General features: G+C 34.8%; 1 protein-coding gene across 3 annotated transcripts in view; it reads right to left on the bottom strand.

Annotated features, from left to right (window-relative positions):
- The window catches only part of SMAP1 (small ArfGAP 1), a 157,970-nt gene that overhangs the window by 24,709 nt on the left and 113,855 nt on the right, over positions 1-19,406 (bottom strand). For all 3 annotated transcript variants that reach the window (XM_069489016.1, XM_069489018.1, XM_069489017.1), the window contains one exon: positions 10,502-10,592. In XM_069489016.1, the coding sequence (XP_069345117.1) occupies positions 10,502-10,592 (91 nt within the window). The remainder of the gene's footprint in view (positions 1-10,501; positions 10,593-19,406) is intronic.

Raw genomic sequence — 19,406 nt, 5'->3', positions numbered from 1 at the left:
TAAACAAAACAACTGCTAGCCTTTGTATCCTGCAAAACTAAGTTTCACAATTGATGGAGAAATTAAGTCTTTTTCAGACCAACAAACACTGGGTGAATTTGCCATGAACAGACAGGCCCTATAGGAAATATTCAGAACTGCATTACACACAGATCACCACAGGAGATACCCACCAGTGTAAAATCATCAATAAATTAATAAAACATGAAGAAAGACAAAAAGAGTCATTATATAATAAGGGGAGCAGGGGAGCAACTCAAGAAGACAACATAACAATTCTAAATATATATGCACCTAACATAGGAGTTCCTAGATACATCAAGCACATTTTACCAAATCTAAGCAAAGAAATAAATAGCACCATCATAATTGCTGGGGACTTTAACGGCCCACAGTCAGAGCTGGACAAATCATCAAGGCAGAAAGCAAATAATGAAACAATGGACTTAAACTAGACTCCAAATTAAATAGACCTAACAGACATTTACAGAACATTCTACCTAAGAACTACTGAATATATATTCTTCTCACGAGCATATGGGATATTCTCCAAGACTGGTCACATCTTAGGCCACAAAACAGGTCTCAACATATTCAAAAAACTGAAACCATAACATGTATCTTCTCAGACCACAGTGGAATAAAACTAGAAATTAATTCCAAGAGAAACACTCAAATTTACACAAAGTTATGGAAACCAAACCACCTGGTGCTGAACAATTATTGGGTCAAGAATGAAATTAAGATGGAAACTGAAATATTCTTTGAACTGAACGACAAAGAGAACACAAGCTACCAAAATCTATGGGACTCAGCAAAAGCATTCCTCAGGGGAAAATTCAAAGCCTTAAATGCCTACACGAGAAAGATCACAAATTAACAACCACATATAAATCTCAAGGAACCAGAAAAGGAAAAGCAACCAAACCCAAAGCCAGCAGAAGAAAAGAAATAACTAAGGGCAGAGCAGAACTAAATGAAATGGAAAACAAAACAAAAAATAATAACACAAAGGATCAATGAAACAAAAAGTTGTTCTTTGAAAAGATAAACAAAATCAACAGACCTCTTGCTAGATTAACCAGGAATAGAAGAGAAAAAACCCAAATAACTTCAATCAGAAATGAAAAAGGAGACATCACAACTGATAACCACAGAAATACAAAACATCATCCACAAATACTATGAAAATCTCTACACACATAAACTGGAAAACATTGAGGAAACGGACAAATACCTGAAAACACAAAAACTCCCAAGCCTCAATCTGGAAGAAAGCAAACTCCTGAACAGATGAATAATGAGCAGCAAGACTGAAGCAGTAATAAACAATCTTCCAACAGCAACAACAAAAAAACTCCAGACCAGATGGATTCACAGGTGAATGCTACAAAGAAGAGCTGGTACCCATACTACAGAATTATTCCATAATATCAAGAAGGAGGGAATTCTCTCCAGCTCATTGTATGTAGCCAGTATCACCCTGATACAAAAGCCAGGAAAGGAGACAGCAAAAAAAGAAAACTATATTCCTTATGCATATAGATGCAAAAATCCTCAGTAAAACACTACCAAAGTGAATTCAACAGCACATCAAAGAAATCATCCACCATGATCAAGGTGGCTTCATCCCAGGGTTGCAAAGATGGCTCACATATGTTAATCAATAAATGTGATTCAACACAGAAACAGAAGCAAAAACAAAGATCATATGATCATCTCAACAGATGCACAAAAAGCATTCAATAAAATCCATCACCCCTTCATGATAAAAACCCTCAACAAACTAGGCATAGAAAGAACATATCTCAAAATTATAAAAGCCATATATGACAAACTGACAGCCAACATCATGCTAAATGGGGAAAAGCTGAAAACATTCCCCCTAACAACTGGAAGACAACAAGGGTGCCCACTGTCACCACTTCTATTCAACATGGTGCTGAAGTCCTAACCAAAGCAATCAAGCAAGAAAAAGAAACAAAAGGTATCCAAATCAGGAAAGAGGAGGCCAAACTATCGCTTTTCACTGATGATTATGATCTTGTATCTAGAAAACCCCAAAGACTCCATACCAAAAGACTTCTGGAATTGATAAATTCAGCAAAGTCTTGGGTTAAAAAATCAATGTACATAAATTAGTAGCATTTCTATACACCAATAACAGTCAAGTTGAGAGTCTAATCAAAGACCCAATTTCATTCACAATAGCTACAAAGAAAGCTAGAACGAAAATACCTAGGAATATACTTAACCAAGGAGGTGAAATATCTCTACAAGGAGAAATACAAAACACTGAGGAAAGAAATCAGAGATGACACAAACGGAAAAACATATCATGCTCATGGATTGGTAGAATCAACACTGTTAAAATGTCCATACTACCAAAAGTGATTTACCAATTAAATGCAATCCCCATCAAAATACCAACATTGTATTTCATAGGTCTAGGAAAAAATAATTTTAGGCTTCATTTGGAACCAGAAAAGAGTTCAAATAGCCAAAGTAATCTTAAAAAGAACAAATCTGAAGGCATCACATTACCAGACTTCAAAGTATACTACACAGCTATACTAATCAAAGCAGCATGGTATTGATACAAAAAGGGAGACATAGACCAATGGAACAGAATAGAGAACCCAGATATAAAACCATCTACCTACAGCCAACCGATCTTTGACAAAGCAGACAATAATGTACACTGGGGAATACAATCCCTATTCAATAAATGGTGCTGGGAAAATTGGATAGCCATACGCAGAAGAATGAAAGAGGACCCCTACCTCTCACCATTCACAAAAATTAATTTGAGATGGATAAAAGACTTAAATATTTCTAAGTCATGAAAACATGAAAATTCTAGGAAAAAAAATGTAGGAAAAACTCTTCTAGCTATTGGCCTATGCAAAGAATTTATGACTAAGACCCCAATGACAATTATAACAACAGCAAAAATAAGTAAATGGGATTTGATTAAACTAAAAAGCTTCTCTATAGGTAAGGAAATAATTAACAGAGCACACAGACAACCTACAGAATGGGAGAAAATATTTGCACAGTATACATTCGATAAAGGGCTAATATCCAGAATCTACGAAGAACTGAAGCAAATCAGCAAGAAAAAAAAAATAACTATGTTAAAAAGTGGGCAAAAGACATGAACAGAAGCTATTCAGAAGAAGATAGACACATGGCCAACAATAAACATATAAAAAATGCTCAATGCCACTAATCGTCAGGGAAATGCAAATTAAAACCACAATGAGCTATCACCTATCCCTGTTAGAAGAGATTTTGTTTAAAAGTCCAAAAAACTATAGATGCTGGCATGGGTGCAGAGAGAAAGGAATGATTATATGTTGTTGGTGGGACTGCAACTTAGTACAACCTCTACAGAAAACAGTATGAAGATTCCTCAAAGAACTAAAAGTAGACAAACCATTTGATCCAGTAATCCCACTACTGGGTATTTACCCAAAGGAAAAGAAGTCATTTTATCAAAAAGACACCTGTACTTGAATGTTTATCACAGCACAATTCGCAATTGCAAAGATGTGGAATCAACCCACGTGCCCATCAATTCATAAGTGGATTCACAAAATGTGGTATATGTATACCATGGAGTAATAATCAGTCATAAAGAAGGATGAATTAATGCCTTTTGCAACAATTTGCACAGAACTGGAAACCATTATCCTAAGTGAAGTATCTGACGAATGGAAAAACAAACATTACATGTACTTGCTTTCAATTGGAACTAACCGATGAGCACACAAATGCATAGAAGGAAGTAAAACCCATTGGAAACCAAGCAGGGGGTAGTGGGTAGGAGGGGAGGAGCATAAACCTACCTAATGGGTACCATGAACACTATTTGGGTTATGGGTACACTTATAGCCATGACTCAAGCATTACAAAAGCGATCCATGTAACCAAAACATTTGTACTCCCTTAATATTTTGAAACAAAAAAAAATTATTTAAAAAAAAGAACTCTGTGTCTGATGGACTGCTGGTCAATGCCTCCTGACAAGGGGCCAGGCTGCTCTGCAGTGTGCATGCAGCACATGGATGGCCACTCAACAGAAACCCTGCAGGAACCACTGATAGGAGATTGAACTGAAAACTGTAAAGTCACTTTTAACACCAGCAATTTATGATTCTTCTCAAGCCTTTTTCCTAAAGCATGTGCTTACTCTTGAAGATTTTATTCTCAGAGGAGGTCTTCTACCAAAAGTACCACTGAATGGAAGTATTAGTCTCGGGGAACTATCCTAACCAATTGTTAAGCAGTCTGTCGGTTTTTATCATTATAAAAACTAAGTAATAATCAACAAATAACAGACACTAGCCTAGAAGTATAATTCACAGTCCTAGACTAGCTACACAGGTAAGGGGACATGAAGAGCACTACCCCAACATACCCTAGAAGCTTATTTCAATTCTATTTTAACACGGGAGGTACATATTCAAGGCAAGATGTGTCTGTGTTTGGTTTGAGTATGGTGCATTCGGGGATTACTCAGTCTGGCACTTAGTCAAGAAGGCTGTCCCCAAGTCCTGAGGTAATTTCCAAGACTGGAGGGCAAGTTAAGTATCTCACCCCACTTCTGGTATTAGAGAGCAAAGCACTAAAATAAATAGTATTTCTGTAGGTTTCAAACACAAATGAACATCTAAATATGAAGCAGCTCTTGCAGGTATGATCGGGAACATAAAGCAGGGGTTAGCAAACCACAGCCCATATCTATTTTTAAAGTTTACTACAACACAGCTATGCTCTTTAGTTTACATATTTGTATATGGTTGCTTGCACACTACAATAGTTGAGCAGCTGCAAAAAAGACTACATGCCCTGAAAAGCCAAAAATATTGTCTATTTGGCCCTTTTCAGACAAAATTTGCTAACCCCTGCTAAAAAGTATAATAAAGGATTTTATGTTTGACCTTTGGATGGGATAGGTCAGGAAAAGTGAGCTAAAGAAATTAGGTTTAGCTTGAATTACCAGGTTGAAAAGAAGAGAATGGGCTTACCAAAGTCCCATTTAAAGGCAAGATCAAGTTTCTAAAAATTGATCTTAACTATTAGTCTATTATGAAACTATTAAGTGTGATCAAGAAGACCATGATCCTTGGAATTCATGGCCTTCCATGGCTGTGTAACTGAACTATGTCTGTCAGGGTTTTCTCTGTATTTGTTGGAAATGTTTTAAGTTAATGGTCTCATTCATTTGGAGATATGCTATCATTTTTGCATGATCATAAATCATACTTCAAGGAATCTGCTCCCAAATCCCCATGTGTTTCAAGTTACAGGAGAAAAGTACAGTCCCATTAGAGGAGAGTCGCATGCTCCTGAGCAGAAAAATAGTCTGCTGTCCAAGGTAGACACCAATAACCAATCCAAATTTAGAACCACTGTTTGTTTTGAGCTGAAAGAGACCGTTAATTCCTTGTTGTCTCCTGGACTTTCATGAATTCATCAAATCTTATGCTTAATATAGCTTTAAAAAAAGTCTGAAAATAATTTTAAAAAGAACTTAGGATATTGATAACCAGCAGGTGTAAGGAGCTCTATTTGCTCTGAGTAAGACACGTCCTCTTTAGTTGTTAAAACTTCATCAGCAAGACAGCCTTCTTTCTGACCCATCTCCACCCCTCCAACCTTTGGAACTCTTCCCTTATATGGTCTAAAACCCACTATCAGTCACCAGCAAAATCCCCTATATATCTTTAACCTCTTTTCCAAACATTCCCTTCACTTTTTCCCCCTAAACAAACCTTGGTTCTTCTCTAAAGTCACTGTTTTCCGAAGCTCCCCCATTGTTTAAAAGAGAGCTGTCTCAGAAGACCTACAGACCCGTGAGTGAGAGAAATAAATGTTAGTTAACATAAGCCACTGAGATTTTGGAGTTGTTTGCTATGTAGCATGGTCAGCAAAGTTGACTATAATTGATACCAAAAGAGGGGTGTTGCCATAACCAAACCCTAAAAGCTGTGGTACTGACTTCGAGACAGGGTGACAGAAGACAAGCAAACATTCACAGGAAATTGAGAAATGGAGACACGATATGCCATCCTGAAATGGGTGGTAAACAGTGCCTTCTAATAACCTAGAAGGCAGAAAATGTATCAAATGAAGTTGTAGCAGAGCTGCCCTAGTTGACCCAAAGACAGTGAGAGAAATAAATGTTTGCTAGTCATAAGGTGTTGAAATCCGGGGATTATTCACTATGCAGTATTATTGCAGCAATAGTTGAGTATTTCAAAGTACAGTCATCCCATTTGTCTACTAGATCCCATCCACCCTAGGCTATCTGAGGACACTGCTAATAGCAATTATTCCTTGTCCTGAAATTACCAGATTTGTCTGCTCTACCGGTGCATTCCTAACATTAAACATCTTATAATGTCACCGTTAAAAAAAAAAAACATCCTTTCCTGCCCACATCCTCCTACAGCTAATGCTCCATTTTCTCTCCCCTCTTCATGGCAAAACTCCTCTAAAGAGCTGTATATATTCACTCTATTCTCCTTCCATTCTCTTTGAGCCCACATCAATCATATTTACACTTCTACCACCCCAAAGCTACACTTGTCTTAGATCATCTAATGGGGAAAGGAAAACCTCTGCAAAAATGGTACTGGGAAAATTGGATATCCACATGCAAAAGAATGAAGCTGGATCCTTATTCTACACCATACATACGAATTGATCAATTATTCAAAATGGATCCATGACCTAAATGTAAAACCTGAAACTACAGAATTCCTAGGAAAAAAACATACATGAAAAGCTTTATGATGCTGGATTCAACAATGATTTCCTGGATATGATGCCAAAAGCACAGATAACAAAAGTAAAAATAAGCAAAATGGACTACAACAAAATTAAAAATTATTATGCAACAAAAGAAACAATCAACAGAGTAAAAAGAAAACCCATGGAACAGGAGAAAATATTGGCAAGTCATATATCTGATAAGGGTAAATATCTAGAATATATAAAGAACTCCCCTAAGAGTTCAACAGTGAAAAAACCCAAAAGAAAACAGGATCTAGAAGAGGTATCTGTAAAGCCATGTTCATAGCAGCATTGTTCACAATAACCAAGAGGTGGAAACAACCCAGACGTCCACTGCAAATGAACAGATGTGGTATATACATACAATGGAACATTATTCAGCCCTAAAAAAGATGAAAATCCCATTATAAATAAAGACAAATGCATTTATAATACATGGAAATGTATAAGGTGAAAATATCAATGGTTTCAACAAATTATAACAGACTTAAAAACACAGGCATCATTCAATGGAGATATGCACCCCATGCAGATGTGAGGTCATCTATGTTGCTAAATCCAATGATTAATTCTCAATTTTCATTATGCTGGGTTAGTCAGAAACATCTGACACATTGTTTAGTCCCTCCTCTCCTGAACATTTTCTTCCTCATTTGGTCTGCATTAATGCTCACAAATATTTGGTGAAATTTCCCCATAGATGGACCATACATCCTCTTGCGGAATGAAAACAAGGTCATGTGACAATGCAATCAATGAAACGAGAGTGGAAATGACAGACATAACTTGAAAACATAACCTTTAAGAGCCGATATGTGATTTTCCATGTGCTCTTTTCCCTCTGTCATATGACCAGCAATGTTCTAGATCAGGGATGAACACACTAGGGCAAATTTGCCTTTTTATGTAAATAAAGTTAAATGGGACACAGTCATGTCCATTCATTTATGTATTATTTATGGCTGAGTATTAATAGTTATGACAGAGACTTTATGGCCCACAAAGCCTAAAATATTTACTTTTTGCAATTTTACAGAAAAATTTTGCCAATGCTTATTCTAGATAGAGGCTGCTCTATCATTCTGGGTACTGAAGTGAAGATGAGCTCATTTCAGATGGACATGGCCCGAGCGAGAAATAAACTTTTGTTCTTTAAGTCAACAATATTTTGAGCAAGTTTGTTACCACAGCATAACTATGGCACAGAAGTTCTAATCTGACTTACTGATAGCTTACACAATAGATACCAAAGGGTACTGGTTTTGCTGCTACTTCACCATTCCCTCCTTTCTGACCACCTTTCCAGGTCCCCTTTCTATCTCCCGACCTCTAAACATTTGAGTGCTGTGGGATGCAGTACTTGAAGCTCTTCTCTTTGGTCTATATTCACTCCCTTAGTGAATTGATCTGGTTTCTTAACTTTAAAAAACATGAAAGCTGATGACTTCCAATTTTATATTCCCAGCCCAGACTTCTGCCTAAACTTATAATTCATATAACTGCCTAATTAAGATCTCCTTTTATTAAAATTAGATTTTTTTGCTCTAATAGGCATTTCAAACTTACTATGACCTAAACAAAACTTTTAATCTTCCATCCAAACTGCCTGCAGACTTTCCCATCAAAGTAAGTCCAACTCCATCCTTTTGATTGCTCAGGCTAAACACATGTTGGCCATTCCTTAATTCCCTCTTTTCTTTCATTTCTCATATTTAATTGATCAGCCAATCCTATTGGCTCCATCTTTAATATACACCCAGAATCTGATTACATCATCTATCATCCAATGCCACCACCTAGTCTAAGTTATCATTCATCTCTCATTTCTATCACTGTAATGGTTTCCTTACTGGTCTTCCTGTTTCCCACCTTGCCCTGCTATAATCTCTTCTCAGCACAGTAGCTACAATAATTCTTTCAATACCAAAGTCAGATTATTACTTCTTTGCAAATCCCTCCCATGTGTTTCCAAGTCACTCAGAGTAAAAGCCAAAGTCCTGTCACAATATGCCTGCCCCCTCTTCACTCCTTCCCTATCACTCATCTCTCCCAGATCCTTCCACTCTAGCCACACTGTCATCCTTACTGGTCCTTGCATAGTTCAAGTAGGCTGCTAGTGAAGAGCCTTTTGCATCTGCTGTTCTCTCTACTTGGGATGCTCTTGCCCACGTACCCAGATACCCATACTTTCCTTAGGTCTTTGCCCCAATGATACCTCAGTGAGTTCCTCCCTGTCCAACCTATTTAAAATTACAACCACCTATTTTTATTTTCTTTCATCTACAGCACTTACCATATATTACCTATAATATATTTTACTTAACTGTTTACTCACTACCTCCCCAGATAGAATAAAAGCTCCCAGTGGGCAGGGATTGTTATCTGTATTCCTTCAGTGCTATCTCCCTTGTGCCTACAATGGTACCTCAACACATAGTAGGCACTCAGTATTTGTTGAATTAAAGAATGAATATGTAGGATGATAAGCAGGTCTAGTTTATAAACCAGTAAACCAGGCACTTAAACTGGAAAAGAAATGCTGCAGTGCAGACAAAGATGCATATAGTTTTAGTAAGATACTTTCATACTTTTTTAATAAATCTCTTTTTCTTTTATCTTATTTGCAGCAAAAGAAATAAAATACAAAAATTATAAGGACTAGAATTCAACATGATTATATTTAGAGCCCCTATACTGAAGCCCTATTTTTAAAATTATAGTTATTTTTTATATTTCTAACATACTACTTTTAACCATCACAGAATTTTACTTCCAGGAAGTATATTTGTATGACATACCAGCTTCCTAAGAAATGAATAAAACATTCAACTGTAATTCATACAACAGAATTTATTCAATATTCAACTAACATCAATTTTTTTGGAAAGGCAGTAAATGAAATTCAACGTTATCCTTCAACTGTCTTTCACTCTTTTCCTTTAGTTGTCAATATTTCTCCAAGCTAAAAAAAATTTTGAAGTTAATTCCTATACCAAAGCTCAGATATTACTAAAAATAACCATTTATCACGCTAATTCTTTTAGAAGAGGAGAAGAATGTAAAAAAGAGCTAACAATATTTGTAGATAAGCACAGTATAAACACCCCTTGAATGGAAGCCTGTTTATTTACCACACCACATCTGTCAGCCATGAGAATAAAATTAAATTAAAATGAGTACTTCTCATTGTCATCAGATATGTGATATAAATCTAGTTTTGGTTATAAAACATGTTGCTTCAGTTAACCAAAATTAAATTTTATTTTAAACCAGCACATTTGATCATAACCCAGAATTATTTCACCAAGGGGAAAAATCCTGCACAAAATTAAAAAAAAAAAAAAATAGAGAGAGAGAGAGAGGGAGCTGAAATGAGGGGCGAAAGAAGAGAAAGAAAATAATTCACTCTTTATTTTAAGTGATAAAATGTCACATCTACCAAACCTTTGAAGATTACTTTGATATATCTTTTTCCCCAAGGAACTCATTACTTGTATTTCAGTGAAGAGAGTGCTGACAGACACTGGCTCCCTTATTAAAGATTTCCTTTTGTGGGAACTCAGCAAACTAATCATACCATTTTCAAATTCAGTTAATAGTTATCTTTTGGCATACTGAAGATAAAGCCATCACATTCAGTTCAAGTAAAAGTTTCAACTGTTTTGTAATGCTAATGTGACTGTTATTTTTTACTTACCGAGTCCTAAAAGATCAACAGTGGGCTCTGCATCTTTTTTAGGGCTGGTACTTTTCTTAGGCTCCAATTGCTGATCTTCTTTCTTCTGTAGCTTTAAAGGAAACAATTATATTTACTAGTTTTTCTTAAATAAACTGAAGTCTTTTAAGCCCTGATTAATTACACATACTTTTGATAAAGTAAGTATAATGGAGCATATGAAACATAGTATAATGAAGCCCAGAGCATTTTTTGTTATATAAAAACAAATAACCATGATCGTTGAATTTGCAATGGCAATCCTTACATATTAAGACCCCAAAATAGTGAATATACAAATTTAACTCTTAATATAATTGTTCTTAACCATTAACTCCTTTATATGAAATTATGCTTTTAGAGAAATGCATTTAATATTATTTCCTAGCTACTGTCAATGCACCCTTGTTAGCCAAGATTGCGGAGGCCTTGGAGTCTTCATGAGCACATTGTTGCTCTCCTCTCATCCACACTGCTGTATGTTACATGCACACTACTGCACCAAGGAAAGCCTACTGAAATGTTATTTGATATGTTTTCCTCCTGAATCTATATTATTAATTACTTTTTAAATAGAATATTCTTATAGTTCTCAGGAGGCCAAGTCACAGCTACACATTCCAAACTTTCTTTTCCTTTCTCACAAAAAACGTTGTGTAGGACAGGATGAAAAGATCTATACCGAATGGATTCTCAACTCTAAAGCCTACCTCTCTTAAACTAAGAAAATAAAACATTTGTCCCTTCACTCATTCATTTCTTAAACCATTCCTTCAAAATCATTGCTTCTATAACTACCTAAAGAATTCACAACTTAGTTGTTATATGGGTTCACTTTTTGTTAGCTATCACAGATATACAATTTCTAGGAACATACATCTACCCTTTCTTGTTTTTTATACTACTGTCTCCTCAGAATTTTTTTTAACCAGTTAACCTATCATCACAGATATCGATTCTTTAACAACACTGTCAAATACAGAATTATCAGCCTGTAACTATATGTAATTTTCAGAAGTTTAACGTAATTCACTCCACATTCTCTATTCTTTCACTTTTCAACTTCCAGTATAGGTTAAGATTTATCCTGCTTAGCAAAAGGATTTCAAAATAATTTCAAAGAAAGCATTGCTTGTAATAAATGAAGCAATTCTTTTCAACTGATTACTTAAACTGCTAGAACTTTTAATTATTTATTTACTTACTTACTTATTGGACAATCTGTATTACTACAAACACTCAAATCTGTAAGAAAATCTGAGGATCAAGTGGCCACAGCATGTAAACTTCAAATATTCTAGAGCAGGATCCGAGCATCATCCTTCCTGAGTTAGGTCTTCATTGGTCACATCCCTGCCTATAGTATTCTACAGAGTGCCTTATACTTAGTGGGTACTTAAAAAATCTAATCACTGATTGAATTTGTTTTAAAATTAGAAAATTTTAAAGTTAAAAATTAACTTAGATAATCTGGCCAAATTCATTCATTCTGCAAATTAACTGAGGTTCAGATATTATATGCCAAATAGGGACAGACTAACTAAAACTAGTACTTTCTGCCACTAAAATGCAGAATTCTTTCTTTGGTATATTTTACTGAATCTTCTTCCATGGAAAGAAGCATAAAACAAAACAAACCTGTGAGGGATTCCTTCCCATTCACTTTCTATGGTCTAGAATCTAGAACCTCTTCAGGCTAAAATGATTTTTTTAAAAAAATTCAAATCCAAATTCTGGTTTATAAAGTATTTCTCCATCAAATTAGAATTATCTTTTGAAATATTGCTGAGTATGAAGCTAGCCTTCATTGTTTGAAAAGAGGAGAAAATGCCAAATCAAACAATGTAGAGGTCTTCCTGTGATCCTGACTTTCACTCCCAGAACTACTACAAACAATTTGGAAAACATCTTTCCCGATGCCCACACATCTATCTCTGTCCTAAGAGCTTCCTTTCTTCCTTAAATTTCAATTGCATCATAGTTTAAATGGGTGTGCATTGACCATTTCCATAGTAAACTGTATAATGAAGAACACATGTAAGTATACTTGTGCAGGGTAAAGACAAACTCGAAGAAAAGAATAAGGGAATATCCTAAACAGTTTATCAAAATGCAGGTGAAGTCCACTTGTGGTTTACAAAATCTATTTTATGGACCACAACTAAAAATTTTTCTGTCACGTAAAAAAAATGAAATAGAACAGAAAATAGAGTGCACTGCACAAAGTAAATATCCAGAATTGTTGTTTTGCACATTTGCATACACATGGGAGCACAAATCTGGATCCTAATATAGAATGTATTTCTTACCACAGTGGTAGGCTGAGAAACACTGCTCTAAAGACAGTCCGCTCCTTTACTCCTACAATGGGTCAAATTATGAGTGAGAAATGTCTATGCCCTAAACCTTATTACTGACAATAGAATTGGCTATTCTATAATGGATGGATTACAACAATTCAGACATGAATTATCCTTAGATTTGGCATCTGATAGGTTGTTCCACAAATCAAAAAAGCAAAAGCGTCGATCACTTCAAAAGCTACCCTGTATCCCTTCACCCTCAAATCTTGCTGAGGCAGTAACTTGAACACATCAGAGTGTGGCAAAGGTAATTTTAGAGATTATCTTCTATGTCCTTATAGTAATCCACGTACTACCTTATATACATTAGTGAAAGCTATCAATATTGAATTCAGATGATATTCTTCTTTACTCATAAATGTAAACATAGGAAATTACCTCATTATTTTTATTTTGAAACACTCAAGAACAGATACATCAAAGCACCAAACTATATACATAAAAAAAATCTCTAAAATTTTAGGGTAATAAATAATCTTTTAGAGGTGAATATCCATTAAAAGTTACTTTCTTTTTTTTCTTTTTGAGACAGAGTCTTGCTCTGTTGCCATTGGTAGGGTGTGGTGGCATCACCATGGATCACTGCAACCTCAAACTCTCGGGCTCAAGCACTCCTCCTGCCTCAGTCTCCTGCAAAAGTTACTTTCTGTAAAATTTTCTTGAATGACTTTCCAATAAAAATTGAAAATCAATTTTTATTTATATTTATAATAATTTTTATAGATATAATCTGTATAAAATGACAGGGAAGTATTTTTTTTCCTAGTCCTAGATGAGTAATAATATCTAAAAATATAGACTCAAGGGATGCTATATGCCCCCCAAAATGCATGTGTTGGAAACTTTATCCCAATTCAACAATGTTAGGAGGTGGGGCCTAATAAGAGGTGATGGATTAATGGCATTACCAAAGGAATAGGTTAGTTATCAAGAGAGTGGGTTTGTTAAAAAAGCAAGTTTGGCCTCCTCTTGCTGTCCCCCCAGTCTCTTGCTTTTTCACCTTCCACCATGGGACTATGCTGTATAAATGCCCTTACCAGATGCCAGAACCATACCCTTGGACTTAACAGACTAAAAGTAAACATTTCCCAAATTAAACACTTTGATTAACACACACATGTGTAATAGATATGCCTTCCTGACAAGCCCTTCTAAAATGAAAAAATCTTCAAGAGCACGTCTGATGTTTTCCAAGTTTGCCTAAAACACACGTCATATTTATCAAATATTTTCAAGACAGAAAGGTAGAAACCTTAAACAACAAACATATGAATACATAAATTACTAATTTTTATCTCTGTTCTATAGCATACCAATTCTGTTGTACCTTGCTCAGAACCATGAGCCAAATAAACTTCTATTGTTTGTAAATTACTCAGTCTGCAGTATTCTATTAATCTGCAACACAAATGGACTGAGACAAAGGCTAAAACAAAAAAATCTTTGCATATATTCTGCCATTATAAGGGTTCAAAACAACCTAAAATATGTAATCCTCTAAAACAGATATACATACTCAATCTTCAAAAAAATCAAAAAAATACCCATGTGTTGTATTTTATTCCATTATATTGCACACTTATGCCCAATATTATCACCATTAAATACAGGGATCAAAGTTTATTTCAAAAAAGGACTACTTCCAGCCATTAAATCATGTCCACTGCTAGGGCTGCCTAACACTGCCATATTGTAAAAGCTGACGAGACAGCTACCCAGTTTTTGACTGAGAAGGAAGATCATGGATAGCCTCAGATATTGGACTAGAAAGCACAGTTGAAATAAATCTCTTTGCTTTGTCACATTGTATAATCCAGCATTTCAAAAATCAAACATTTAAAATTATTAAAATCAAATCTCATGAAATAAGATAGGAAATTCAGAATAATTTTCTTCTTGTCCCTCATTACAATATCCATAGCAACAAGGCAAGGTGATAGCCTTTAGCCTGGATTAATCAACACGAGAGCAGCAGTACTCTGTGTTCACACTAAAAACCCTGTCTTCTCAAGGCTACTCTGAAGTCTATTTAGTTTCTTGGTTACAGCAAAGCATACTTGTTGCTTTCTTCTTTATTTATAACACACATCACCAATGTTAATGTTCAGAAAAGAACTATAAGCAGATTTCCAAAATATATTCCAATTAAACACTTTGGTTAACAAATAAATGTGTATAATAGATTATGCCTTTCTGACAAGCTCTTCTAAAATGAAAAAATCTTTAAGAACATGTTGGATTTTTTCCAGGTTTGCCTGTAACACAAGATGTCGTATTTATCAAATATTTTCAAGATATAAAGGTAGTAAACTTCAAACAACAAATATATGAATATAGAAACTATTCATTTGTACCTTTGTCTTATAGCACAATAATTTTGTTGTACCTTGCAAAGAATAACAAGATAAAATTATTTAAGATATTTGAAATATAGCTATCATGTAAATACAAAGTATGTAATATCTTAAAGCAAAATTTTAGAAGATTCAAGAATAAAAGTGCTATTCTCTTGTTAGGATTTATGGGCAGGGACTATTAAAGTGTGATAACAGTAAATCAAGACCGTGATGACCACATCTTCCCTCATATAACTGTCACCATTTTGATATTTCACATTGAGCTTAGACATAGCCAGCAGTATGCACAGAATCATTCCACTTTAAATTCTCCTGCTACTAAAAACATCACTTAGGGAATATGCCTTTTAATAAGTGAGGAATGCAGTTGACTGTGAGTGGATAAAATTAGGTGATTTATAATTTATTATACAAAATTTTCTAACAAGCTAGAACATAGGTCTACTTAGAGAAAGCAATTTTATAAAATGTAATTTCCTTAGATTCATATTCAGCAGATGTCTCATTCAAATTATTAAAGATTTTATTAGCAGAAGCTTCACTACTGAATCTTTTTGTGATTCATAATGCTACTCCACAGAATATAATTGAATCAAAAACTATTTAGTTTCCAGCTCCTACATTTAGCACCATTTCCTATCCCTTTAAATAACAGACACAATAGCTGATCCTCTATAATGTAATTCACTATTCTTTAACAGCTCGGTAGCATAAATACATAAGAATAGGGAAGCTATATAACTTTCTAAGTTCTAGAGGTACTTATTCAAAATTTTCTTTAAAAATTGACTACATCTCGAATTGTAATTTAACTAGTTTACCTATAATCAGTTTCCTTTAACATTCTTAGAATCTATTATGTTCAACTCTTTCATTTTAAAGTTAAGGATATTAAAGTGACATAATTTGTCCAAAGGCTCTGTAAGTGGCTATAGTCACAAAGGTTAATCTCCTAACAGGGCTTCTTCCCCTGCACCATGATGCCTTTTGCTGAATAATTTCTATTTATCACAAATTAGATTTAAAAATAAATATTTACCCAATGCTTAATGATGCATGCATATTCTTCCAATGATATAAAGGGAAAATGCAATAAAAATAAAATCTCAATCTGACAGACGGTCAGGGCAGCAAGTATGCAAATAATTTTAACTCAAGGTAGAATATAAAAACCACATGAAAGGTACGGGAGTCTTTTAAGTTCAAAGGTCGTGGGTTGATTAAGATTTTAAAAAGGTAACGACATTAACTTCAGAAGTACAGGAGAATAGGAAGGAGTCCAATAGGGAGGAGTTGGCAAAGACACCATGTGAAGAAAACTGAGTATGGGTTAGTGGGAAAGGAACTAGGGTAGGAGGTATATCTGACTATAGGTCTACATATAAGGAAGTAATAAAAGATAAATCTGAATATTTTTATTCTATTTCATTTTACAAGGTGGAAGCACCTAAATAGCCAATTAGAACTAGTATTCAGATAGGCCACTGATTTTCAAGGGGGAGGGACAGAGAAAAGAAAGACATTACTCCTGGGGAAGTGTGCTGTGCATACGAATTATACCAAGGAAGAAAAATTTGACCACTGTTAGCATGAAGTTATGTGGCTGTGACATGGTCAGAGCAATGCTTTAGGACAATTAACACTAATCTACTGCCTCAGTAGAACTTGATATTTGAAATATGTTTTCTAACAAGTTATTCAGCAACATAAAATTCCCAGAATACTATCTCGTCTGGGTGCCTATTGAAATCTTCATAGTAGGTTAAATCTTCACTAAAATTTTTAGCAAAAATTCAAATGAGTTATTCAAAAGCTGTTGGATTGTACATCATATGTTCTACTATAAAAAGAGAATTCAAAGACAGCCCAGAGCTTAACTACCCAGAGGAAGGGAAATACCCAATTCCAGTCCCTCCAGCCATCTTGTCCCACCTAAGGAGATGCAGGACAGAGGCACTTGTAAAGTTCATAGCCCAGGGGCACAGGTTCACTAAAAGACTGAGACTTAATCATAGGACTATAGAACACTTCCCCTCCCCAACACATTACCACCACCATATTACTAAGGTCTTATTTATCTCAAGTTCCTTTCACTCAGTACATTATGTCCATCTTTCAATAAAAAATTATAAGACATATTAAAAGGCAAATCATATAGTTTGTAGAGACAGACCAAGCATCATAACCATATTCTGATACTGCAGGGATGTTAGAATTGTCAGATTGTGAATTTAAAACAGCTATGCTTAATATGCTAACGGCTCTCATAGAAAAAGTAGACAACATGCAATAATGGATGAGTAATGTAAGTAGAGATGGAAATTCTAAGGAAAAATCAAAAAGAAACGCTACAAATTAGAAATGAGGAATGCTTCTGATAGCCTCATTAGTAGACCGGATGCAGCTAAGGAAAGAATCTCTGAGCTTGAGGATATGACAATAGAAACTTCCAAAACAGAAGAAAAGCAAAGAACAAAAAAGACTGAAAAAAAAAAAAAAATGGGACAGAATATCCAAGAACTGTGGGACAACTGAAAGAGTGCAACATACATGTAATGAAAATACCAGAAGGACAAGAGAGAATGGAACATATGAAGTGTCTGGAACAATATGACAGAATTTCTCACAAATTAATACTGGATATCAATCCACAAGTTTAGGAAGCTCAGAAAACACTAAGCAGGGCAAATGTCCAAAAAACTACACCTAAGCATACCATATTCAAATTGCAGAAAATCAAAGATAAAGAAATGATTCTTTGCCCTTACCTTTTCTTCCTTCTTTATTTCCCCTCCCCACTTTTGTATGGCATAGTAATATACTGAGAGGCTATACAGCATATTGGCTAAGAGTACATACTCTGAAGGCAGACTGCTTGTATTCAATTCTCAGCTTGGCCACTACTCAATAGCGGTGTGACCATGAATAAATTGCCAAACCTCTGTCTTTCAAGTTCTCACCATAAATAAGAATAAAAGCATCAACCTCACAGAGCTATTGTGAGGACTATGAAATAATATATGTAATGGGCTTAGAACAATGCCTGGCATATGTTAAGCACACAAGGTAAGTGCTTGCTATTTTTATTACCTTCAATGACTCATCTAATCTTACTGTTGACCCTTCCACCTTGGTTGCAACACCCATAAATACAAACTTTAACTTAGTAAAATTACCTTCTATCAAAGCATTTATGGAGGAAGAATTTTCTTAATTTCCTATTTAAGGAAATTTCTAATTTACTAAGAACTGTAAAGCTTGCATGCTTACTGAACAAAAGCCTTTCTTTCATTAAATAAGAAATGAGAGCTTTGCACATAAAGTAATTGGATTTCTTCCCTTTTTATTGCCTCACTTGCAATAAAGCTTTAAATGGTTGCAAAAACATTTTAGAAATTCCACGAAGGAAAAAAAATGTTTCCAATTTACTGCAAGCCTGTAATAGAACGTAAAATATGGTTTTCTGCCACTACGTATACATTCTTTATCATCACAGTTACTTTAATAGTAAGCAAGTATTAAAAAGCTATTACAACTTTGGCTGGTTCCATCTTTTAGGCTTGTGGGCATTTTAGTATACAGTTATTTAACTAACAAAGTAAGGTTACTATCATCTTGTTATTGCTTTCTGTAAGACAATAATTCTTATTTTAGTTACTCCATTCTTTCTTTTTAAAACTAGGTAAAATAGTAAGAACATAGCTAACCATCATGGCTGAAAGAACTTTCATGTAGTCAAAATTGTTTCAAGCTAATTAAATTATTTACTCATTTAAGATAACCTCTCAACTACCAGGACACAATGTACCCTTGATTAGCATCAACTAGAAAAAACAATAGTTTTTTTTTTAAATGACAATACTAAGTTTTGGTAAAAAATGCAAAGCAGTTGTAACTGTCATACAGTCCTCAAGGGAATATAAAATGATATAATCGCCCTAGAAAACTTTGGAGGAAGGACTAAAGCTAGATATACACATACCCTATGACTCAGCATTTCCATTCTTAGGTATACATATATATATAATGAAATAATTGTACAAGTTTACAAAAACACATGTACAAGAATGTTCATAGCAGCTTTATTCATCAAAATCCTAAGCCAGAAACTACTCAAATGTCCACAAACAGCAGAATGGAAAAATAAAGTATGGCATATGTAGACAA

The sequence above is a fragment of the Eulemur rufifrons genome, chromosome 15 (genome assembly GCF_041146395.1).
Source record: "Eulemur rufifrons isolate Redbay chromosome 15, OSU_ERuf_1, whole genome shotgun sequence".
NCBI classification, from domain to species: domain Eukaryota; kingdom Metazoa; phylum Chordata; class Mammalia; order Primates; family Lemuridae; genus Eulemur; species Eulemur rufifrons.
This window is presented reverse-complemented; position numbering and strand designations above follow the sequence as displayed.